We start from the raw sequence: 26,938 nt of genomic DNA on the forward strand, positions 1-26,938 counted from the left end.
AACTTTGAGGAACAATTATTAATTATAATTACAAAGCAGATTTATCAGAAGATCGTTCAGTTGCTCAAAATAAATCACTTGATACAAAGATTTTGCCAACCCTTTCCATCAACATAATTATCTTTTTCATTAACATATGAATGTTTTTCTATGCTGAGTACATAACAAACAAAAACAGTCTTTATCATAGTACTGTGGTTTTACATAAATAAATCAGTCAACGATACTTCATCAGGATGAATATGATACATTACTTATATTCTACACGAATGTAAATCACAACCATTCTCTTACAATTATGCAAAACTTAAGCGCAACATCTTACATTTATGCAACACAATCACAAGTCCGGGTGAACCTTGTCGTAAATTGCTTCATGTTGTTTATTTAACGAAATAAAAGTATCGTCCCATTTCATTTTTAACTTTAATCACACGCACGTAAGGAGAAATGTGACGCACGCTCGCTAGAATTCTAGAATTTTAACCAGCCAATAAGAGCAAGGGTCCGCAACGAAAATTCGAGCAGGACCGAAATGGTTCGTTTCGGCCAGAAATGTCTTTGGCCGAACTTTTTACAGCTGACAGTGACGTCGTTTTGCGTCCTTTAGTTCGGTTCGGCGATCGTGTGACCACTCCTTTAGCCATACGCAAATGCTTTGCCGAGCCATACTGCACGGCTAACGGTAGAGAAAGAGTTAACAAGAGCGTGTTTTCTATAGGAGCGAATAACTCTAACCAGCTTGTGACATGGAGCTTATGAAAAGTGGAAATAGACAAGCAGGAATTCTAGAGAAACTATCTCACTCTACCTCCGTCTTTTCCACAAACTTTGCTGGTGTGAATCTCTCTTGACCTTCTTGAGCAAGTGCTTCACGGTGTCGTATGGAACGGCGAGTGTTGGGAGCTGGGTCTGTCGAACTTTCAGCAGGTGCTGCCAAACTTTCAACAGGTGCTGCTAAACTTTCAGCAGGTGCTGCCAAATTCTCATCAGGAGCTGTCAAACTTTCAGGAGATTCAACCAGTGCCCTTGGTGACTTTCTTTGAGACTGGTTTTCCTGTGAACAGGTACAGGAAGACATGTTAATTGATGGCTTTAAAATGTGTACGACAAAAATCTCATGAAGCCACCATTGGCTCATAACATATTGTACTATAAGTGATACCACAATAATATGAAGTACTCAGTCTATCATCAGCTATTCCATCATAATATGAGGTACTCAGCCTATTAACAGCTATCCCATCATAATATGAGGTACTCATTCTATCATCAGCTATTCCATCATAATATGAGGTACTCAGTCTATCAACAGCTATCCCATCATAAAATGAGGTACTCAGTCTATCATCAGCTATCCTATATTACGGTGAGATATATTAGAAATAAAAAATATTTCGCTCTCATCTGACATATTTATAAATAACAAGCTAGCAGTCTAACAGAGAGACTCTTATCTTGGCTAGAACTAAATACCTACATATGGATAACAGCAAGGAGAGACAACTCAATACTGTGTTAGGAAAAGTGTGTACCTTAGGTTCTTTATCCTTACTGTCTCTTGCAGGCGTAAAGTAAGATCGGTTTAGGTACTCTGTTGCTACCTTCTCCAATTCCTTCTCTGTACAACAATTTAGTAATCAAACCATCAGTGTTAACATCCAATCAATATAATCAATAATCAATACTGCCTGACAAATCTCTTCCACAAAACATATAAAGCAACATAAACACAATGATAAACATGCCAACTCTCTCATATCCCCAATAGACATGCCAACTCTCTCATATCCCCAATAAACATACCAACTCTCTCATATCCCCTATAAACATGCCAACTCTCTCATATCCCCAATAGACATGCCAACTCTCTCATATCCCCAATAGACATGCCAACTCTTTCATATCCCCTATAAACATGCCAACTCTCTCATATCCCCAATAAACATGCCAACTCTCTCATATCCCCAATAGACATGCCAACTCTCTCATATCCCAATAGACATGCCAACTCTCACATATCCCCAATAGACATGCCAACTCTCTCATATCCCCAATAGACATACCAACTCTCTCATATCCCCAATAGACATGCCAACTCTCTCATATCCCCAATAGACATACCAACTTTCTCATATCCCCAATAGACATGCCAACTCTCATATCCCCAATAAACATACCAACTCTCTCATATCCCCTATAAACATGCCAACTCTCTCATATCCCCAATAGACATGCCAACTCTCTCATATCCCCAATAGACATGCCAACTCTTTCATATCCCCTATAAACATGCCAACTCTCTCATATCCCCAATAAACATGCCAACTCTCTCATATCCCCAATAAACATGCCAACTCTCTCATATCCCCAATAGACATGCCAACTCTCTCATATCCCAATAGACATGCCAACTCTCTCATATCCCCAATAGACATGCCAACTCTCTCATATCCCCAATAGACATACCAACTCTCCCATATCCCCAATAGACATGCCAACTCTCTCATATCCCCAATAGACATACCAACTCTCTCATATCCCCAATAGACATGCCAACTCTCTCATGACCACAACTGACATGTTAACTTTGTTAACAGCGTGATCACAATAAACATGCTAACTCCGTTAACAGCATGATCACAATAAACATGCGAACTCTCTCGTGACCCCAATAGACATGCCAACTCTCTAACGTTGCTGAAGATTCAGCAACCTTTTGACCTCACAAAATATTACCAATGCAGAGAAAAATAAAATGAAAATAGATGAAATTCATGGATATTACATATCGAAATGAGATAAAAATTCATTTACAAATCTGTCACCGTATTTGCTTCTATACCCGATTTTGATTATTGTATGTCATCATCTCAAATGTCTCGAGTGGCTAAAAGATTTCACTAAGTCTATGAGAAAATTTTATTTTTACTAGCAGCATTCTTGACTGATCCTGTGGGTTCAATCCAATTTCCTGACAAGTGACGTATCAATATAAAAACAATGTGAAAAAAAGGCTTCATCACATCTGCATGATGTTAGATGTGGCTGAGGAGTTCAGTTACAATTTTAATACATGGTTCAGCTTTAATACATGGTAAAATGACATGATGACTAGAATCTCTTGGTGTTCACATTGTAAATAGACATGATTGATTTAATTGTTACACATTTGCATACTGGTTAGCCTGTATAAAACATACTTGCATTGTATGTTTTATACAGGCTAATCTTTGTACAAAGCATTTCTGATTAGTGAGTAGTTAACTAATCAGCCTATCATGTCTGTAGTTGAACAAAAGGAAACGATTATCTAAAGGGGTGAGCCAATGGAAGACATGCATACAGCCTACATTGAGCTGAGTTTCGCTTTGCAAAAGCTTTTTTATCAGAATTTCTTCTTAGCAATGACCAGCCGTGTCAGACACATTACAGCTACCGGAGACTTCACAAATTGTAGATCAATGGACTTCGAATTATTATCTATCGAGTAGTAGTAGTACTAGACTACTAGTGATTATTTGATTTTCAACAATTATAATAATGCCGTAAGCTATAGCAAGTTACAACTGGTCTGATTCTAAAACATGCTAACATGGTTACTCAGGCTACTAGGAGAGTAAGTCGAAAAAGTGTCCGAGCTCATTTTGTAACACATTTGTAGCCTGTTTTATGGCAGCAGCTGATGTAAAGTTTTGTGTTGATTAATTTGGTATAAGAATCCTTTTCATAGATTGTGTAGTTTAAAAGCTATGACAACTTAAATGCGCCCTTGTCAAATATTATGCTTTACTGAATAATTAAGTGTGTCCCAGTAAACATATTAATTGGGTAGCGAAAGAGTTAACATCAAAGTCAAGTGCATCAAAGATCAAAACAATCCTACCTTGTCCTCTACCGTATATTGTTTCTCTATGACGAGATCGTCGACGTGATGTGGGAGTATGTCCCCCACTGCTAGGAGTGCGCCCCGACTTTGGAGTGTGAGCACATGAGCTAGGTGTACCCTGTGGAGTCTTTCGATCTTTAATAGATGAGGGAGTGCCTAATAGAAGATTGGTGTCCTCAGACTGGGAGGATAACTCGATAAGACCATCATCTTCAGTACAGACCTTGATAATTCTGAAATTTAAAAACATTGCAAACCAAAATAGGAAATCATTTTAATTTTTGTATGACCGAATCATTGGCTAAACTAATCTTGTATTAATAAAACCATAATCTTAATAGAGCTGTTGTCTTACCAGAGCTGCAGTCGTAAAGGTCTACTTGCAACAAAATTCACATTACAGTTATTTGGTATCAAAAGGTTCACCATGTCTTACTCTGCAGTGTTGTAGGTGCAAAATATGTGGAAATGTGATTACAAGCTTTTGAAAGTTAAAAAACGAACAGTTAATCGCAGCCATACGAAAACGTCGTAGTTTGTAATCCCTAAACATGCTTATTGAAAAAAATAACAAAACATGATAGAGAATGGAGCAATAATCAATAATCATTGTTCCATCTAAGTATCCATTGCAGAAGTAGAACTCAACAAATAAATTTGATTGGATGTGATCCGTTATGAGTATCCAGTAGTACAAGTAATTGCTTCTTTTTATGTTCATGCTAATATGGCATTCAAAAGCGGTTACAAAAAGTATATTTTTTCTCTACACTCAAAGATATTTTCAATGGCATGTAGTTTACGGAAGATTTTTTGTTGATTCCAATAATGACATACTAAATATCGTATCACAAAATCTAAATGGTCGATATACATGCTATCAGACTTTTGCAACAATGTACCTAATAGTAAGTGTAAAATTGAATATTCCATCCAATGCATATCAGGTCACAAAGCTCTCAGCCAAATAACTATATACAGTGAAACTCGGATTACTCGCCCTCGGATAACTCGAACACATGGTTAACTCGAACGGATTTGTTTGGTTCGTTCCCACGCAATGATAAATTGCTTTAGATAATTCGACCTTAACTTCGTTATCTCGAACAGTTTTTTGCCCAACGGCTACTGAGACAGTTGTTATCGCTTTAGAATATCACTTTATTCCAAGCCATAGAGATAAACATCAACCTTTAGTAGTTCTTGGGCGTCATTATTACCACTATCGGCAAATTATTCTTATTAATGACTTTTCTAAAGGTTTGCAAAAAATCAAATTTCACCAAACATGCACTTGGGGATAGCCTTCCGAAAGCAAGGAGATTTGAGGTAACCTTCAGATAAACTTGAAGAAAAATCGGCAAAATTGGTTTGTGTTAAAACGCTCAAAAGAAAAATATGTCTTTTTTTACTGAGCGTTTCAACCGCGATCAAGTTTTGCCTATCTTAATCTGAAAACGTCCTGGCAGTCACATTACCTAAAACAAACAAACAAATCTCAAGTAATAGGAAAATATTTATACTTTTTGCTAAAACATTACATGAGAGGCCCCTTAACTTGCAACGGGCAATCAATGCTTTTGATTTATATATACTGTAGTTTGTATATGTACTGATAAATACATGCGCTTGTGACAGTGTTCTCATAACTTGAACGCTCTGATAACTCGAACACTTTCTCTCGGTCCCGTAAAGGTTGAGTTAGCCGAGTTTCACTGTATATAGTATACTACCATCACAATATCATTGGTTGACAACCCCATTGAAATTGCAAATTTTGTAGTAGATAAAAAGATAATGAATTGATTTGGTATAAGCTCTATTATTATAGAACGCTGACCTCTTACATACTATCTGTGTTAGAAACTGAATGTGTGTATAAACAGGTGGCCATTTTATAAACTAGCCGGGCCATTAAAAATGAAAATTCTGCCAACTTGTGTTAAACTTTGCTGCGATCCTACAATGAACAATTCACCAATGGCACTTATAGCAAACTCAGAGGAACACTAATTTTAATCATCGTTGAACAAACATTTATATAAACGCAACATTCATAAACTCACCATCTACAATGTCAGCTTCAACTTAACCGATCATAACGATTGATTATTGGGAAAGTAAGACAAACTCGCTTGTTCGTGACACATTTGAAAACGCCTACAACATACTCCAATTGGTAACTATGACAGCTTAAAATATTTTCATTTCAGGAGAAAAAAATGATGTTTGGACAAAACTAGGCTGTGGATGAGTGAACAATGGCACATGTGCCACAAATCAAACAGAAATGACTAAGACAGCAGGAACTCGGGCCGAAGTGACTCAGGATGGAAGGGATTCAGACGGAAGAAATTCGGCCAGAGGAAACTCGGACAAAAGGAATTCAGACGCAAGGAACTTGGCCACAAGCAACGCGGACAGAAGTAAAAAATTTTTAGAATACAGCCATGCATCTCACTTACTCTGGCTCATCAGCAGTTGCACCAGAAACAGTATCAGACGGCAGGGAGGAGATGATCAACTAAAACGAAACAGTCAACACTTTCACTCAGTGCTCGGGGCCCGCAGGACGGGCAGAGTAGCCAGACCCATCTATTGAGATTATCTTTAACTAACCTAAGTCTATAACACCTATCAATATGATCAATACTATATTGATAATGCAGTAGTACTCAAGTCAGCAAACATAGTATTATCCAAAATAATTTTTGTCAAACTTGTATAAATATTACAAAAATAGCGGATGCAGAATCCCCCGTATTTGGTTGCACTAGAGATACAAAATCAGCCTATTTGTTTACGTTTCACGAGATACGTTTATACGAAGTATTGATATTGACAGTAAAAATACATAACTGCATTTGTAAAATGCTATTGTGTGGAGGGTGCATCAAATCTCAAATTGACATAAAACCAAACACGGAAAGGTTAGGTTTTATGTTTTACTACCGCATCACACTACCCTCCAAAGTTAATATACAACATCTAGCTATACTTACAAAGATATCCTATTCATTTATAATAACATATCATGCTGGATATTGGTTAGTTATTCAATCACCATCAACATCAGGCAGAAAAAAAATAAATGGTTTTGAAAGTTAGTTCATGAATGTTACTCCATGGCAGCACCCTGAACAGGCCAACTCTAAATTTTACCATGAGCATGTTGACCCAGTGCCAATTCCCCACACATACTGATTGTATGTAACACCGCCACAGAATAGGAAACTGTATGTAATACTACCATAGACATGGTAACTGTATGTAGTACCTTCACAGACATACTAACTGTATGTAATTCCGCCATTGACATGCTACCTGTATGTAATACCACCATAGACATACTAACTGTATGTAATACCACCATAGACATGCTAACTGTATGTAATACCACCATAGACAAAATAACTGTATGTAATATCATTTGGAATTTATCATTTGCATCGATGTCCAACTCACCGGAGAAGACCTGGCTGAGTTATCGCAGCTCTCAGAGATGTCGATGACCTTCGGAACAGCCATCTTTTGCCCTGAAGACTCTGACAAGTAACAATAATTCAATTAGAGCTTCAGTTTCTGGAACATTCCTCATAAGTATATTAGAGGTTTCACGTATTTCCTGACTGAGTGGACTATTACTAGCACATTGAGCTGACTATATCCTGTTGTATAGAGCTCAACATGTCATAAATTTAGAAATATTTACCGATGAGAATGTTTCAAAAACTTGGTTTTAGACTGTTGAACATAGGTCACAACAATTTAGGAAGGTCGATATAATTCAGTCACACCATGCGTCAATTTTCATATGAGCAGAAGCTTCATATGAGCAGAAGCGTTGTATAAACAACAGGGACACATCAGTGCTGTCAGAAATTATGAGACCACCTAATAATTCACGACTTTTGTCATCTTGGCACTCCTGCTGGAGTCATGATAAGTCATGTCTGGTGTCAGCTTCATTTTATAGCCGAGGTGATACCGTCTCAACTTTTGCAAAGAGCCAACTACCACTAGATCAATATGTTTCAGTGACGCAGTTAATTTGCCAGTTCGCATCATCCACAAGACGGACGGATCATCCATCATACGGCGAATTAAGGTGGAAATGGCGAAAATCTGAAAGTGAAGCAAGTTTTGTTGTTCGCACATTTTCACTGAATGTTTCATGTTTGTCAAAACTGGAAACGGCATTTGTGAAACGGTGCGCTATAATATGTCGCGCAAGCTATTCCATTTTAAACATTTTCCCCACCTGAGTCAATCTTATTTTGATTTGAGCAGTTCCAAATGCGCCACTATGACCTCTGGTGTAGAATTTTTTCCCTTTCAACAAAGTGCCCTCATAAATCAGCAACATGCGATTATCTATTGAAACAGTAACTCTATCTATTGGACAGTAACTTAATGTGAGCACAACTCCAAATACACATCATTGCTCTGTGAAAAAATAGTGTACATCTACTCCACCAATACATCTACCGTAATAGTGTACATCTACTCCACCAATACATCTACCGTAATACTGTACATCTACTCCACCAATACACCTACCGTAATAGTGTACATCTACTCCACCAATACACCTACCGTAATAGTGTACATCTACTCCACCAATACACCTACCGTAATAGTGTACATCTACTCCACCAATACATCTACCGTAATAGTGTACATCTACTCCACCAATACACCTACCGTAATAGTGTACATCTACTCCACCAATACACCTACCGTAATAGTGTACATCTACTCCACCAATACACCTACCGTAATAGTGTACATCTACTCCACCAATACACCTACCGTAATAGTGTACATCTACTCCACCAATACACCTACCGTAATAGTGTACATCTACTCCACCAATACACCTACCGTAATAGTGTACATCTACTCCACCAATACACCTACCGTAATAGTGTACATCTACTCCACCAATACACCTACCGTAATAGTGTACATCTACTCCACCAATACACCTACCGTAAAACCAATAGTGTACATCTACTCCACCAATACACCTACCGTAATAGTGTACATCTACTCCACCAATACACCTACCGTAATAGTGTACATCTACTCCACCAATACACCTACCGTAAAACCTCTAGTTGCACGCCACCTCTAATTGAACACCACTATAGAAGTAATGCAATGGTAATGGTTGAATAATGCAGAGCAACCCTTTAATTAAACACCACTTCTATTTGCTTGCCGCAGTGACATTTTTTGATCTTTACGAACCCATAATAGCAAGTGATCAGTAGAAAGGTGTCCACAAATGGTACTAATAATGACTCGGTTACATCAATAACAATTAATTCTCAACATTAACATTCAAATAGAGGTTTTACGGCATGTTGCTATAGTTTTTGCAATCAGTGCTCTCTACCAAAAACTGTAAAACAGAAGATGTCGATTCAGGATCAGAGGCTAGCATTTTCTGACCTTCTACAAGCGAAGCAGCCCAGTTCACTTCAGAATCATTGCTAAATGAGAAAATGGTGGACTCGGGCTCGCTCTCTTCCACCACTGATGCAACTTCAGCATCAGCACTGGAGTTGTGAGCCCCCGAGTCGACAGTGAGCAAGGAGATGCTAGAGCTGGTGTTAAAGCTATCAGCATTAGTTGCAAGGGAGGAAGCTTCGGTACAGCCAGTCAGGTCTAAAACAATGGATATAAAGAAGATGATAGTCTTGGAGTTATGTATTTGATAAATTTCCTAACCCTATCTTCACCAACTGACTGCGTACAGCACCGGCAGCTATCTGTCTGTTGCTCCATTAGATGGTCTTGTGTGCTCACTTCAATGCCTTGACAAGATGAATATTATCATTTTTCCGAGTGGCAGCAGCATGATTCGTTTTAATTTATTTGTTAGTAAATAGATATATCAATTTTTAAGCAATCAATGCACGTGTTATCAAGCTCATTTGTACCACGGTTAGAGAGAAGCTGACACAGAGGCCAATTTGTATTGTGATTTGTATTCCTCTACAGATTTCACTTGAGCATTGATCACTCCTAATTTAATCATCATTTTCTTCTCAAATAGACAATAGGCATTTGAAGGAAAAGAGAGAAGTGTTAAATAGAGCTAAAAAATAAACAGTAAAACACAAATTTCCGCTCAACATTAATGTTTCAGCAATGGGAATGTTAGTGCAGCAATAGAAATGTTAAAACAGCAATACAAATGTTCATGCAGCAATACAAATGTTTATGCAGCAACAGAAATGTTAGTGTAGTAATGTAAATGTTAGTGAAGCAATAGAAATGTTGGTGCAGCAATAGAAATGTTAGTGCAGCAATAGAAATGTTAGTGCAGCAATAGAAATGTTAGAGCAGCAAAAGGGTGAATGTTAGTTCGCGGGTACTATTCTAAAAACAAGTACAGAACCGCTGCAACTACTCAAGGGGAGCAGAGTGCAAAGCTAACTATGTGTTTAATTACACATCGTGAGTCTGCCAATTTTGTCTTAAGACATCCAAACTAGATTTTCAGATACAAGTAATTAGGTGAGTAGCACCAACAGGGTACACTAGAAAATGGTGTCATATCAGCTAACATATCAATAAACTTAAACGTACAGTTTGGTTGCATAGTAACTTGTGTGAAACTTTAAAAAAAGTGCTGCTATTCTGACAAAACTTAACAAAACTGTAGAGACAATATTTTACTATCGTAGACCAATTCAATTGATGTTCTCCAAAGATTCTCAAAATGAACCGGTTTAACAAGATAATATATTATGCGCATATGTGTACAGCTGTGATCATGGTAGTACCAACTTGTAATATTTCAGGGGCAAAGCCTTATAATGAAAGCATGCCAACTAAAATAGTCTAAAAGCTCTGGTCAACAAAGACCCCTACTTAATAGTACCTTTGCAGATGACATTGGGCTGCGGTGACAGATTAGAATCTCCCTCATCTAGCATCGGTGGAGACTGACTACCTTCAACAGCATCTGGTGAGCCAGAGGGCTGCAGCTTTTTCTTCATAGGCGACGAAAGTTTCCCTGCGTCTTTCATGTCTTGACTTTCCTGAAAAAACTTTGAGGTTGGTGTCTTAGCTGCACATGCAATCGGACTAGCAGAAGATGCTGGACTAAGAAGAACCTCCTGAGAGGAACCACTCGGGACAGATGGTAGATTGATGGTATCCTGAACAGATTCGAGAGGAGAATGATTGCTTCTGGTCTTTTGAGAAGGGCTTGGTTTCTGGTCAAGCGTAAGTTCATCGTCTGAATCCACCTCATAAACTGTTTGATCGACGAGTTTGTTTGTACTCACCTTCATCCTTGCTCTCTTAGCCATATACTCGGGACTTAGAGGCTCAGCCTTCACGACAGAGTGAGACGACTCTGCAAAAAGGCATCGATGAAAAGCTTAAATGGGTTCTAATCACAAAATAAATGGGATTGAACACTGTTTACCTAAAATCTAGCCTCTCGGTGAAGCTGTTTTCAGGACGAACAAAACAGTCAACACTTTCACTCAGTGCTCAAGGCCTGCAGGATGGGCAGAGTAACCAAATACATCTACTGAGCTTATCTGTAACTAGTCTAAGTCCATAACACCTATCAATATGATCAATATTACATTCCTATTACATTATTGGCACAAATTGTAAAACAAACATCTTATAACAACTGCGGTGCTTCCGAAAGACTAAAACAGCATCAGCAAGTACCTGCTATCATCATTCACCAGCATATAAATGTTTATATTATGATATTTACTCATGTAACTTATATTTAATTAATGCTTAATTGTCTATTCAAAAAATGAATATTTAATAAGAATTTTTTTCATACCAATTTGTTTCCAAATGTTGAATATTTTCTTGACGCAAAGTAAACCATATTCTTTTCACTACCTTCACAAGCTTTAGGGCAAAACCAAACTGATAGCCAGTTTTGTAAAACAGATGACTCCTTCACCCTACTCCTGGTGTTACATTTGTAAAAACTCTAGATAGATGTAAAAACATAAATTTCTAGTTGTGTCGACAAAAAGACTAACAAATTACCATCTACATTTTCAGGATCATTTGCCTCACTCTCGACGCCCCAAAGCACTCCCAGATCTTGTGCTGTTTCTTCTTCCGATATACTATCGTCATCTTTTTTCACATTCCCTTTCCTTTTACCTTTATCAACCTTGTTGTCTTTTGCAGTATCATCGTCGACAACTTCCTCCTCTTCTTCAGCAATCTCATTTTCCTCTTCAATGTCTTCTTCACTGTCAACATTTCCTTCAGCATCTTCTCCACCTGGGCAAGGCCAAGCATAATGTCACACGCATAGGCAAATTATTTTCTACTTTTTGTGATCATAATTTTCCGTCAATTAGTGAGTAACCATGTTCAGACATTCAGAAATATAAAAAATTTTATAATGTGAAATCTTCTCTCATGATGATATGGGGGCATGCAAGTAAATTTTTCTGGTACGGTGCGTGACGCGCTGGACAATAGGTCATTTTGTTTCAAACTTTGCTATTCATTTTGAAAAAGTTTTTGCTTTGTTTTTATAATCAAATACAAGAGTAGATTTTTTTGCCCAGGTGTTTTTTCCAAATGTAATTTTTCCTCGCCATTCAGGCGAGCAAAGAATAGTTTGTCTCGCGCATCACAATTTTAGTGCATTTAGTTGCAGCCTGTTCTTCCTAAGCTATCTGAGGCATAAAATTCATATCAATAATTCGATTTTGAGCTGTCTCAGCTCAACTCGCCAGCTTCTGATAATATGGCAAGTTTCTGTTTTATAGGCACATAGAAGTATTCGTGACATGCGGGACATTTTTAATAATATGATGTCTGCTTTTGTTTGGGATCTCACTTTGATACTCATGTGAAAGCAATGCTGGATATTCCAAGTAAAAAAAAACGGTTTTTTTGAGAAAAATGAGAAATCGGAATTAGTTTGCGATGTTTTGTAACTCAGAACATGGAGTTTGTCAAAATTACCCTACGGATACACACCTGGTGTGATGCAATCAAATCATGAGGTAATCTTTGAACCAAATGTGTGTTTTAAAAGTTTGGTTACAAAAATTACATCGCATGGCAAAGGTGCAATAAATAGTATTGAGGGAAAGCATCAGGCTACAGGCTCTGATGGCAGCATACCGGAAAAGGTATGTCGTAAACTCGGCAAAGTCACTTGTGGAAGCTGCAACAATAATAACTTCCAAATCAGCGAAACCATTAAAGATATTCTACATCTCAGAAGATATGATTACTGAAACAGCGCGGATCTACAAAGAACCCTGGTCCATTTTAACTCTAATTCATGGCATTCGATCGTGCCATCACATAGCAATTAAAAAGGTAGTGATTTTGTTCTGATAGAATTGTATCCTTTCCCTTGGCGGTCAATTCCACACACAAAGTATGTGTTTTATGTTTCATGTTTAAATAAAATATACTAATTTTAAATTATTAGTTAATTTATCACATGTATATCGAAGTTGCAGCTCCAAATCATGACAATTTGTTGTCTAACAAACTGCAAAATGTAGAAAAATGTGGGATTTTTCATAATGTTATTTTTGTTACGCGCGACACATTCCCTTGCATAACAGGTGGTTGGCTTCTTTCAAACCTCACAGAGCCATTAAACTTGGGCCTGAAAACAAAACAGTATGTATTTCTAGTAGGAGGATAGTAGAGATATGAGCTAGTCAAACAACAATGTCATGAGTCAAAAACTTCAGAAGATTTTTGCAATTGATCACAAAGTAGTTTTTCATGTCAAATTATGGTCCCCCGCGTCACACTAGCTTTAATTTTTAATAACTCTTCAATCCATTGCATGACAAGAACGAAACTTTATTCAGGGATAGTTGGTGTCAAGTGCTGCCTAAAACAGCATATGTGACAGCAAAAGTTCACATTTGGGCTGTAAAGTATGCGAGGAAGCATTCAAATGTCCCGCGCGTTACAATCAGGCCAAAAATGGCCTTGCCCACCTGCGTTATCATCTTCCTCTTCACTGTCGTCTTCACTGCCAGCATCTTCTTCAGCTTCTCCACTTGCGTCACCATCTTCCTCCTCAGCGTCTTCTCCGTCAACTTCTTCCCCCTCAACCTCTTTATCAACCTCTTCATCCGTTCCATCGACCTCTTCTTGCCCCTCAACCTCTTCATCTGTTCCGTCATGCTCTTCAGTGTTTCTTTTCATATCTTTCACTTTCGGAGGAGCACAGGATGAGGGCTGATTGCTTTCAAGCTTGTCATTTATTCCAGTAGTTACTTTTTCAATTACACCTGTGACTGGGTTGTCCTCCTCCATTTCGTCATTCTGATCTGCAAACGCATAACCCACTGATGATCGTCAACATGGTCGGTGAATCATTGCCAGACATTTTTCGTAGAAGTTGCAACATGTTATATCAAACAAGGACATTGACTAGAATGACTCCAATGCAATATATTAAATCGAGAGAATACTGTGAATATGATTAGACAAACAGATAAGGTGCCAGAGAGCTACATGAAATGTATAAAATGGGGAGAAAGGGGAGCAAGGAATTAGATTGATTATTACCGAAGCATCATATTTGTATCTTACCATCACTCTCCACCTCAGACTCTGATTCTTCCTCTGAAGATGATGAAGTATTCGTAGCCCGAACTTTCATGCCTGAACATATAGCAAGATATGCTTACTATAATATACAGAGTGTTGGCGCACAAAACAATATAGCTTAAAAACCACATGGCCACACTCAAAGTTGAACTCTTTGCTCTCACTCCATAGTTGATATTCTATAAAATCCACAGAAAGTGGATTATCTAATGGCAGAAATAATAGAGAGGTAAAATCAAGCCAAGTGTTATGTAGCCTCAAATGTCCAATAGTGATTGTTTCAGAAATACTTCAACTTATGATGGCAATCAAGAACAGCAGCTGCTATTTGAAATGTTCGAAGTTACCTAATATCAGGATACCTAATATCAGAATACCTAATATCAGGTTACCAAATATCACTATACCTAATATCAGATTACCAAATATCAGAATACCAAATATCAGAATACCTAATATCAGAATGCCTAATATCAGATTACCCAATATCAGTTTACCCAATATCAGAATACCTCATATCAGAATTTCTAATATCAGGTTACGTAATATCGGGATACCTAATATCAGGTTACCTAATATCAGGCTACCTAATATCAGGATACCTAATATTAAGTTACCCAATATCAGAATACCTAATATCAGAATACCTAATATCAGGATACCTAATATCAGGATACCTAATATCAGGATACCTAATATCAGGATACCTAATATCAAGTTACCAAATGTCATGTTAGACAATAAGTACTGTAATTGCATTAATCAGCTCCAAAAGGGTAGTAGATTGATAGGAAACATGAGATGAAGGTTAGGAAGTAATCTCTGACCAGATAACTAATCATGCCCAGAACAGGTCAACCCGTGGTACTGACAGCAGGTAAAAGGAGCACCACCACCTACCATGATGTTTGAAGAAAGTTGAGGAATCTTTAATATCGTCAACCTTTTCATCTTCCTCTCCTGCGCTGCCGGAGATATCCTCTGCCTCCTGAGAGCTGTCACTCGCAGTTGATTTCCTTAAACTCCTATCTGCAACTCATGTATGTAGCGCATTAGCAAGATATAGAATCAGCATCAAAATACTATGTGACAAAAGGGTCTAACACAGACAATAATCATAAGAAATCAAGGCCCGCTAGGTATATACTAGTATATATTACTGAGTCTACAGTCAAACATAATCTAAGCATTTTGAGACAGTAAATGTAAGAGCATGAACAAGATTTCTCACGCACGAGACTTCCATTGCAGATGAGCCAAAAGCAATTTTACCATGATTTTTTGTCGTATTAGATATCACAAACACAAAGCATTTATCGCAGACCTACCGATAACAAACATGTCCTGATCTTTCATATCTTCTAGGTTACTGGAGTCTTCTTCCTGTTTATCTTCATCCATTTCTTCGTCAGCTTCTGCTTCAGCTGTTTCCTGTCCAACTTCGTCTTCAATTAGTCCTCCTTTCAGCTATTGTAGATACCAACATAAACTACTGCTATTTTATTGTAGATATCAACATAAACTACTGCTGTCTTATAGTAGATATCGACATAACCTGACTGCTGTCTTATTGTAGATATTAACATAACCTACTGCTGTCTTATTGTAGATATCAACATAAACTACTGCTGTCTTATAGTAGATATCGACATAACCTGACTAGACTATCGCTGTATGAAAACTTGGTAAATATAACAGATTCTATGCTATAATAAATCACCAGTTATAAGCCAAAGCAAACACAAAAAAGCTATACCAGCAGCTAAAGAGTTTTTTAGCATATTCTCCTCATCAATGTTTTCTGCGTCTCTAGATGTAACCTATCTATATATGGATGTATTCATAGATATTTACCGATGCCTATAGAGAGATATATATTTCTATAGATCCTATCTATGGATACATCTAGGACCATCTATAGCCTATATCATACGTAGAAACTTATTCTTGAAATCACAACACATCAAGTTTAAAAGCTTACGATCAGATAAGTAGAAGCACATCTGCATACAGTTACGAAACAAAACAGTGGATGAGCCAGGGTAAGACAACTCACCTGAGTCATAGCCTGACTGACAACATCGAGGAGCTGGCTTGTATTGCACTCCTTGTAGAGGGTGTACTCCAGCGTAGCTTCGTTTACAGAGAGCAAGTCATAGAGGTCTTCATGCAAAAGCCTCACAAATTCAAGATAACCTTTAGGTGCCTTGAGCGAGAGCACAATCTACACCAAAGAAGAGTTGGTTTTACTATAAAAATAAAGTTTGTCTAAAAAAATCTGTCTTACAAGCTACAAAACATGTCTCTGAGACCAGTTTGTATGTGTGATGACTATGATGTATAAACTAGCATGTAAACATTTGTTAATGCTTGCTGGTTACCATATATAACCTAGCCTGTAGTCGGCACAGACTAGGTAAAACAGTCATCAGCATGGCACTCTAAAAACGTTACTGGATCAGGTGAGCGCGGATTGTTCAATGCATGAGAAGACAACTCTTCTAGTATGTCAAATGAGGGCAGGCTCAATACTCGATCGAATATAGACGGAAGCCATAAAAAATCCATTACTTGAAATCCGTCTAGAATTTTAAAAAGTTTGTGCGAGTGACAGTAAAAGTACTTAACAAAAATATTTTAATTATGATACGAGACGGCAGCATATATATTAATACTAGCTGTACCACCCGGCGTTGCCTGGGTAATAAATAAGTCTTTGGACAGAAAATTGATTTGTCCTTAACATATAACAACATTTACCATTCTGACTTTTAAACTACATACCATGAGAGAGTGTTTTCTGTAGTTGAAATAGATTAGGAGAGAAAATAAAAAAACTGTAAAAGTTTTCAAACTTTGTCAAACAACTGCAACTTTCAAACTTTATATCATGAGGAAATGATTTTGTGCAGAACAGGTTCTTTCCTTTGGAGGTAATAGACAATGTGTAACTTTTGAGAATACATGTATTTAACAGGTTAATAAAAAAATATGACAGAATATGGTAGTATTTTGTGGTTGAGATTTTATTAGAACAATGTCTGCCAAAAATGGTTGAATGAAAAATTAATATTAATAATAAAGGTTGGAAACTAAGTAATAATAGGTAACAGTGATAGGACAATGAACAGTGGTTAAACTTCAAACAGATATTAAACTCAAATTAAAATTAAAAAATGCAAGTTGCAATAAAAACGATAATGTAACAAACTTTAAAAACTTATATTATAAACTTCAAAAGTTATACAAAGTTTATAAATGTAATAAGAGAATGTAAATCTACCTATATATATATATATATATATATATATATATATATATATTTCTCAAAGTATATAGATGTATGTAAATATAAGAGCGTGAAGAATAGCTAATACTAACAATAAATCTTACAGAAATTCTTACATTAATCTTACAAATGACTGTTGTAAAATGTGAAAATAATTATGAATTACTAATTGGTTAGGTTTAGAAGGAAAAATGTGTAAGCTAATACACAATGCGAGAACTGATAGAAAATTTTTGAAACACGCATTTAACGAACGAAACATTCGGCTGTTGAGGAAAGGAAATAGCGCTTGTTACTATACTATATCGCTATTAAAATGAATTAACAAAAATTAAATAAATTAACTAATTTATTATTTGTTATTTAATTAAATTAAAAAAATTATCAAAATAAATAAAAATTAACAAAATAAAAACAACTGTAAAGGATTTCAAACTTTTTCAAACAACTGTAACTTTCAAACTTCATATCATGAGAAAAAGGTCATCAAACCACTGTAAATTTAAAAGTTCATAACTTTCAGCGACGTATAGCTTTTAATAACGTACAGTTCAACCTATTCTAGCGGAACTGTTCTAGCGTTGCTAACCGAGTTTTTCGAGATCTGAAACAATTTTTCCCATTAAAAAAACTTATGTAGATTTTAATCCGTTTCAAGATGAAAAAAACTTGAGTAAATTCGGAGATATACTTCGGCAAAGTATTTTTTTCAACATTTTACACCATAAGCTGTACTATATACTGCGTACTATAAATAGAAATGGTTATATATATATCATGTTTAATTTTAATAAAATGTTTTATATTTATGACAATGGAAAAAAAATCAAAAGCAAACATTTCGTACGTTTGGCTTTTAAAACATCCAAAGCATTAAAGCTTAAAATACAATACTAAAAATTGCAATAGAAAATGAAACAGCAAAGAAATGCAACAGATAGTTGCAGCAAAAATCGAAGAGAAAAGAGAATATAAATAGCAATGGCCTGTTTACTTTACATCTTTACAGGAGACTCAGCATTCAAAACAATTTAGGGTAACTCGACCGGAAGGGTTAACGCCCTAGCAAATATCTTCGGTAGAGGAGACGTCGTCCCACATGGTTTCTCCCTTTTTTGTAAAGAATTTAAGAAGCGTGAAATGCTTTTCATTTCCAAGCGTTTCCGGAGCTTTGCTAATTGCAATGCGCATGCTTCAGTTTAGTCGAGAATTTATGTTCAAGCTCCGAGACAAACAAAATCTCAAAACCTTTGGTGAAAAACCTAAGGCTAAAATAATTAGCACGCGCACGGCATTATAATTTATATAAAAACGCAACAGATCGCTATGTCGTAATAGTTCAGTGGTAGAGCAAACAGACCTTCGTCGATGAAAGAGCCGTTGTGAGTTCGATTCCATCAGATCGCTGAATATCTAGATTTTAAGATCTATAGCCGGATTTTTGACAAATGGTCACACGGACTTTGAGAAATATATATATAAGATAAAGATAAGAGATAAACTGTGAGCAGAGTGCGTATTGGCCAGCTCAGACTGTATATAGACATTATTACACTAATAACATTACATTTTAACTAAAATTATGGCATTATTTTATCAAGTTTTTGTTTGTACAAAAGATTTTTTCCGTATCAACGTATAGTAAATATAGATATATATTGTTCTAATAATATATAGGGTACATATTTAATCAAATCATTTTTTTTAATTTAGGAAAAAAGAATTGTTTTAAAAGTATTTTTAATGAGTAAATAAAACAATTATATATGATTAAATGTTTTGAAATTTTAATAAAATTATGTATATATATAAATTTAGGAAAAGTATTTTATTAAAATCCAATAATATTAAATCATGTTTAATTATTTTATTTATCGATTAAAAATGCTTTAAAAATAATTCACAAAAACATCTCCAATTTCAGCGTAACGTCCTGAAATAAAATATGAATTACAATTTTATCACATCAGGCTACATCTTCAAAATATTGCATGATACAGTATTCAAACCAATGACATCCGGCATAGCAGACAGGCATACTATCATCTGCACTACCCAATCAGATTGCTCCGTTTCAGAATATTTGTGCAGATACCTATTACACCTGGTAACCTCTTACAGCGTACAGGACTACGCCAGGGTACTAGTATGTAATATGTAACCATAATAACCAGTAGCAACAAACAAACCTTTTCAACTTGAGATTTCTTCATTCCAATCTTGTCAGCGTGGTGACCAACATGAGAGCAGAGAGTGACAAACTTTGTAAACCCCATGTGATTCCACTGGTGCTTAAGAGAGGATAACTTCTCTATAATCATCCTACAGCATCAGCCCAAGCATTGCCATATCCCAAAGCATACGGAATACACATTCTTATTGAATGCAGAGGTATAGCCTTCATTGTTTGTATTTCCAAAATCAGTACATCAGATACTCACATCTAATATGATATGTATGGCAAATAGAAGGTTAAATGGATAAAAAAGTGCAATAAAAATAAATTATAAATTATGGTTGCGGGTGTCATAAAGTTGATCAGGTCGATCACAAGTCGAGGCAAACATGCACTTACCCCAGGACACTTATGTATTCGCCTCATCTAACTTTCGCATTTTCGCGGAATCATCCTCTTGCGAAAATTTCATGAGCGAAACTAAACTATCATAACGAACGAGCGAAACTAAACTATCATAACGAACGAGCGAAACCGTGGAATTAAATAGCTTTTTTCGTTGATACTGTGGAATGGAATTTTATAACGACATTTATTTTAACATTTTAACGACCACTATAGCGTCGTTAAAATATAAACCAACAAAATAATTTGACTGTCAAAATTTATTACGTTATTATTTTGCAATTAGTTATGATTATTTTCCCATTAAGAATGATTTATAATGATAGGAATTTTATGTCAATGTACATGCATTAGTAGCATTAGTTTGTTGGGGACATCAATCAATGCAGTGAGCACCGGTGTTGAAAAAAAAAGACACACTGACACTCACAGTACACTGCCTGACTACTACACAAGCAGCATGGCTCGGGAAAGGTTTGGATTTACCACTGACACCTCTTCAATAACTTGTAATGGTTCAGAAGATGAGCCAATAGAGAAAGAGTTAGCTCTGATAAATAACACTAATAAAAAAGGAAGAGAAGAAGTTATAATAACTACACACTGTGCTAGCATCTGTAGCTGTAGTATTACTAGCAGCTGTATCATGTATATATTTGTATACAACTTGTAATTACTGTAATAAAGATGTTCAGCAATTATTAGCAGCAGTTGAGTGTTTGGGAAAACGTTAAAATTAACACCTATACACAACACCATTGATCGTTAAAATTAAAATACGTTAATATAAAAACAAGCTAAATTGTGACAAAAACGTTAAAATTTTCAGCGTAATTAAATTCCATTCTACAGTAGTCCAACAAACAAATGGCAGCAAGCGATCACATTACATTATCGATCTCGGCCATACAATTCTACCTGCGGTTCACAATTACAAACTAGTTCCAAAATGAAAAAAAATTTCTTACCGGCGAACCGAACCTGAGGAATATAATTATGTTTGTTACACTGCATTTATTTTCACATCATTATATTTTCGCACTCATCAGAGTTGCGAAATTAAGTTGCAGCGAAATTTTACTCTGCATGCTACTCACGAAACTTAATACTAGCGAAATATAAGTGTCCTAGGGTACACATTTAATATACTATCTCATGGATTCAAAAAACGCTGACAACAGATATGCGTAAGACCCTGATTCACAAGCAGCTAACAAAAGGATACATGATAAAGCAAACTTAAAATGGCAGACTAACCGAGAGAGTCGAAGGTGATCTGTCGTGATGTCATCAAGATTGCCGAGCAACACCTCGGGGATGCTGTTCAGATCAGAAGAAAGAAGATGGAATATACGGGCGCAGAGCTTACCGAGCCGAGATGATGACGCCTCGGAGTACTTCATCCTGCCAAAGGAAGCAAAGGTAGATAATAAACACCTGTCAGCTGAAAATGTGCTGAAAAATGTATTTTTGTTGTGTCACACACTAAAACATGTTTGGATATATCGTCCGTGTGGGCAGTAGATGGTAAAGACATATATTATAGTATAATTGTAGTTTAATAGCTAAGTTTATTAGAGCAATGAGAGACACTCTACATGATCTTGAGCCAGCTTGAAGTAGTGGAGTGAGTTAATTATTATTATCATGTTCAATCTTTCTGCAGCGTCGAAACTGAATGAGATATAGGTAGTATTTGCGTACTCTCATGTGACAGATTGACAAGGAAAAGTGTATCAAATTTTTTTTATAAATAAAAATAGCTGTTTCCTGTATTTAAAATAGCAGTCTGACAGCTCATGCCATTAATTCCATCAGGTCAGGAAGTCAGACTGTAACACCCTAATATTCATCTACAGTGAAACCTCTATATAAAAAGTTCTGATCCTGCATCGCGAGTCAGAACTGTCACATGTTGTAAATGTTTTACTGTCTTGTGTCAACTGTTACATGTTTAACTTAATTTGTGAAAACCTCAAAAAAATCCAAATAATCGTATCATAATCCCATCTGGCATTAAAATGAAGTAAGACCACGTGTAAACCTAAATTACTCGTAGGAGACTAAACTATAAAGCGATAATCAAAGAAATAAAGATTCTATTGTCACATGACCTTTAGATTGAAGACAGACTAATTGAAGGCGATAGAAGAGACAGAAAGTAGATTTGAAAAGATTGAGATGAAGATACAGAGCTAGTCTAACTTTTCCTACATAAAGTAAACCATAACTGTCACGTACAACTTTTATCATATTTTTTAGGTAAATCAGACACGCTGATTCCGATTTTGTACTCAAAATAAAGAATGGTCCACTAGCCTTCAAAGTCATGAAGGCTTTTTTAAAGCGTTTCAATATCCGTCTTGAAAACAACACAATCGGCAAAAGTTCCGCCCATAAATATGTGACATAGCCTAGCTTTTTAGGAATGAAAGTTAGGGATGTTTAGTTCGATTTAGAATAATAGAGATGGATGTCTTAAAACCCATTATTATCTAAATCTAGCCGGTAAAATAATCTCAGTCTTTGATGAAAGGTAGATAAACTATTTAAAATGGCTCGTAGCTTGTTACAGGATGTTTACTAGGCTGAACGGTGAGAAAAATGAGCTCAAAAAAGCGCGATTTTATCACAAGCTAGCGTTGTTATCACGCTTTTTTTGAGCTCATTTTTAAATATGCAATGTTAAATAGCTTTTTATCTTTCAGAAAAGACTGAGATTATTTTGAAGGCTAAATTTAGAAAATAATGGGTTTTCAGACACCCATCTCTGACATTCTAAATCGGACTGAACATCCTTAACTTCCGTTCCTAAAAAGCTAGGTTACGTCACGTATTTATGGGCGGAGCTTTTTGTGCCGATGTTGTTCTTGAGACTGATATTAAAACATTGCAAAAAGCCTTCATGACTTTGAAGGCTAGTGGACCAAACTTTATTTTGAGTACAAAATCGGAATCAGCGAGTCTGATTTACCTAAAAAATATGATAAAAATTGTACGTGACAGTTATGGTTTGACATAACTTATTTATATATACTTTGGTTTCTATTCTTAAATCATCCGTAAATAACATTTTTAATTATCATTGGCAACTTTTCCAACTTTTTTTACTTCGCATTACTGTTTGTTCTCACGATTTCTGCAGACAGCTCTAGAAAGTTTTTAAAAACCTGAAACAAAGCTGTTTTTTGTTATTCGTTTGCAGTCTGCTCGATGAGACATCAGAGAACAAACATTATACGGTAAGCAAAGTGGTGAGGAGCTGAGTGACAACAAGGGACCGGAGAACGGTGAGCGACCACAAGTGGATTACCCCGAGTGGCAAAGTGCTTACACTAAGGCTAGTAACAGGTTAACTAACTGAAACTAATCAGATGGTACTAATGACTAAAAACTGTGACTCACGCCAGTCACTAACTACCCGTACTTGAAGGCTGCAACTGTTGTAAACAGCGCGCTTACCTCACTTCCTCTATCTCCTTGTCGATCTGATAGGAGAGCAAGGAGACGAGCACATCACTATAGGAAGCACCTTCAAATGAGGCCTAAAATCAGTTAAAAATTGTAAAAGATGGAGTTCTTTTAACTAAATAGTTACACAAACTTACAGAAACCAAACAATATCACAGAGAGCTTATAACAGGTGCAATCAACAGCGATAGATATGAACTATATTATCACCTGTCAATGCGCTTCAAAGCAAGCTAGACCATATGACACAATACAATAAAGTTCTATAATGTGGATTGGCCATGTGATAATTTCACCTTGTAATGAATACTGGAAATTTTGTAAAAACATTTACCCTAGAATTCCTGAACATTTTTGAGAAAACAGAAAAAAAATGAAAGTAAGCGAATACATATCAGTGGTTGCCATAAAAATACAGTACTTCGAAGTCATGTAGAGAAAACAACTCCAAAAACAGTCCACACAGGAAAGTCTCACAGGACACAAACTCTAAACTTTATCAATCAACTCGCATTTCTACATTCTCTAGCATGATGCGCCACAGTTGTTATCCAGAAAGTATACAAAATAAATGTGAACAGCATTCAAAGCGTGCCCATAGCAACCTTCACCCTGCTTGCTATATAGGAAGTGAGTACAACTCTATTAGCTGTCAGTGAGTCCAGAGTATAAGAATCACCCAGTTTTTATATAGCGATAGTGTAGAGAAACCTGGGTGCACCGGGGTCGAAGGGCCACGCTGGCCTCATGTTTTCATAGAGAGCTAATAGTAGAGCGATGGTTGCGTGACGCCTTATATCATAGTTGTGTCTCCAAGTGTATGAAGCAATGGGAAAGCAAGACCTATGCATGCACAAGTGTGACGCTGTTGGTCGTTAAGACCTTTTCCATGGCACAAAAATGGTGCATAGCTCGAGTGTCTCGCTTAGAACAGAGACATCGAATCATGACAAAATAAGGGCGACATTGACTGTTTCCATGATGGCATTGCAGTACCGTAAGGGAGATTGTCGCTACGCTATCACCGTATGGAAACTTAGTGAATATAGTCTCTGTTACCTGGTAAATGTCAGGTCTCCATTTCACCTCCCATGAAATAGCATATACGAAGTTACCAATCTGTTCAGACGTGACCTTTTCCTCAGACATGCACCTGAAAACATGCGGAGATAGCATGGGAATACGACAATCGAGTTTTAGGAATACTGTCAAACCTTCACATATGAAGAGAAGTTACCTCGGGACCTACTTCGTATGTTAAGACGATCATTTGTTGAGGCAAATATTGCTACGAGAATGCACTGTAATCCATTTAATTCGTTCCACAGATTAAAAACCTATGAATATAAGGATAATACCAAATACCTATGAAAGGTTCTTACACTGCAGGTAGTTTTTACTACAATGTTTACTATAGATAGCGGCATGTCTGTTTGTATGAAGCCAAGGTTGAACGTTGTGAAAAAAGATTGTATCATACAGGATTTGAACTTGTGAACATCAGCTTAAATGCGTACTAATCCCACGACCAAACAGAGCGAAGCGATTGGTTGGGAGATTTATGATAAATGCACATGTGCACACAACTCCCGAAAATTATTCATCAACAATGAGACGAACCCTTGAATTAAAATTTCATCAACAAATTTAACCATCGTTTTGTAGTCATTAAAATATAATAACAATACAAAACACATACAAACCTATATAAATATGTTACCAAGTCTTTGTAAACCGTCGTTATTATCTTAAAACTTATCCATCTGATCGGATTATACACACATAGACAGATTTATTTGGACGAAAATCGTTATTAAAACTTGTCAAGACTCACTTTCATAAAAGTTAAGACCGGAAGTTGAAACGCCGAGCGACAAAGAATAGAATGATTAAATCGTGCGCATTTCACGAAAAAATAACGTGCAATTTTCACCAGTCTATTGCATTGTCGAAGGTTTCAGTGATTAACGTAGGAGTACTGAAATCGTTTCATTTTTGCCGATTTCAAATTAACTGACATTTCAGACACATTTGAATACTTTGGTATTCTAACTAATGTCCAACGCAGTAAAGGATATGACGGTGATATTTATGACGATTTTTATGAGATTACGATATTTAATTATAAGTTTGGATATTCTTCTTGATACTTCTTGATATTGCTACCTATGACGTTTTGGAATAAAGACAAAATTGCGCATTGGTTTTCTATTATTACTGTATTACTATTACTAAGTTTGGATATTCTTCTTGATACTTTGCTGTTTGTTGTATATAATAACACCCACACCCAGTACATTACAGCTACCATTGCAGTTATCCTATTGCACTGCAGTGCCATTTGACTATTTCTATAATTACTATATTAATAATATTGGTTATTCTAATAATATCAGTGCATTTTACTTCTAATATTGGCCAATATTGCATTTGCCCTATTGCAGGGGGAGAGATATAAACATATAATCTTTTTCTTTCATTATTGCTGTTTGTTGTATATAATAACACCCACACCCAGTACATTACAGCTACCATTGCAGTTATCCTATTGCACTGCAGTGCCATTTGACTGCTAATGTTGCATTTCTCAACCATCAGTACCCTTTCTTTTTTTGCCAATATCTCTGGCCATCTCTTTGGTCGTGGGCTGTATGACAGTGGAATTTCTAGTGGTTAGAATAGATGTTGACTTTCTTTCGCAACGTGCAATATTTTTTCGTGGCCTAGCTTTAGGATGGGGTCGGATATCCTCTGGAGTGATGATTTCCGGCACCACTTTCCTCAAATTATTAGGTATAGATGAAATTGCAGATGAACTTTTTAAAGCAAAAGTTGAGGGAACAAGTTGATCATATGGTGACTCAGGTGGACCTGTTGATCCAGAGTTACTACTATATTAATAATATTGGTTATTCTAATAATATCAGTGCATTTCACTTCTAATATTGGCCAATATTGCATTTCTCCTATTGCAGGGGGAGAGATATAAACATATAATCATTTCCTTTCATTATTGCTGTTTGTTGTACATAATAACACCCAGTACATTACAGCTACCATTGCAGTTATCCTATTGCACTGCAGTGCCATTTGACTGCTAATA

The 26,938-nt window shown here is 36.3% G+C and overlaps 1 protein-coding gene across 6 annotated transcripts in view; it reads right to left on the bottom strand.

Annotated features, from left to right (window-relative positions):
• LOC137387092 (uncharacterized) overlaps window positions 1–26,938 on the bottom strand; it is a 46,871-nt gene that overhangs the window by 18,522 nt on the left and 1,411 nt on the right. The window contains exons 3-20 of one of the 6 annotated variants that reach the window (XM_068073393.1): window positions 24,895–24,988; window positions 23,827–23,909; window positions 21,622–21,768; window positions 19,973–20,105; window positions 16,551–16,718; window positions 15,823–15,961; window positions 15,395–15,523; window positions 14,477–14,548; window positions 13,876–14,211; window positions 12,053–12,175; window positions 11,194–11,264; window positions 10,785–10,944; window positions 9,347–9,562; window positions 7,355–7,434; window positions 6,355–6,413; window positions 3,887–4,122; window positions 1,536–1,621; window positions 812–1,057 (exon numbers count right to left, since the gene is read on the bottom strand). In XM_068073393.1, the coding sequence (XP_067929494.1) occupies window positions 812–1,057; window positions 1,536–1,621; window positions 3,887–4,122; window positions 6,355–6,413; window positions 7,355–7,434; window positions 9,347–9,562; window positions 10,785–10,944; window positions 11,194–11,264; window positions 12,053–12,175; window positions 13,876–14,211; window positions 14,477–14,548; window positions 15,395–15,523; window positions 15,823–15,961; window positions 16,551–16,718; window positions 19,973–20,105; window positions 21,622–21,768; window positions 23,827–23,909; window positions 24,895–24,988 (2,578 nt within the window). Of the gene's footprint in view, window positions 1–811; window positions 1,058–1,535; window positions 1,622–3,886; window positions 4,123–6,354; window positions 6,414–7,354; window positions 7,435–9,346; window positions 9,563–10,784; window positions 11,265–11,932; window positions 12,176–13,875; window positions 14,212–14,476; window positions 14,549–15,394; window positions 15,524–15,822; window positions 15,962–16,546; window positions 16,719–19,972; window positions 20,106–21,621; window positions 21,769–23,826; window positions 23,910–24,894; window positions 24,989–26,938 lie in introns of all 6 variants that reach the window. The other 5 variants (XM_068073392.1, XM_068073390.1, XM_068073388.1 and 2 more) reach the window with 5 other exon arrangements.

Source organism: Watersipora subatra, chromosome 2, assembly GCF_963576615.1.
Source record: "Watersipora subatra chromosome 2, tzWatSuba1.1, whole genome shotgun sequence".
In the NCBI taxonomy this organism is placed as follows: Eukaryota; Metazoa; Bryozoa; class Gymnolaemata; order Cheilostomatida; family Watersiporidae; genus Watersipora; species Watersipora subatra.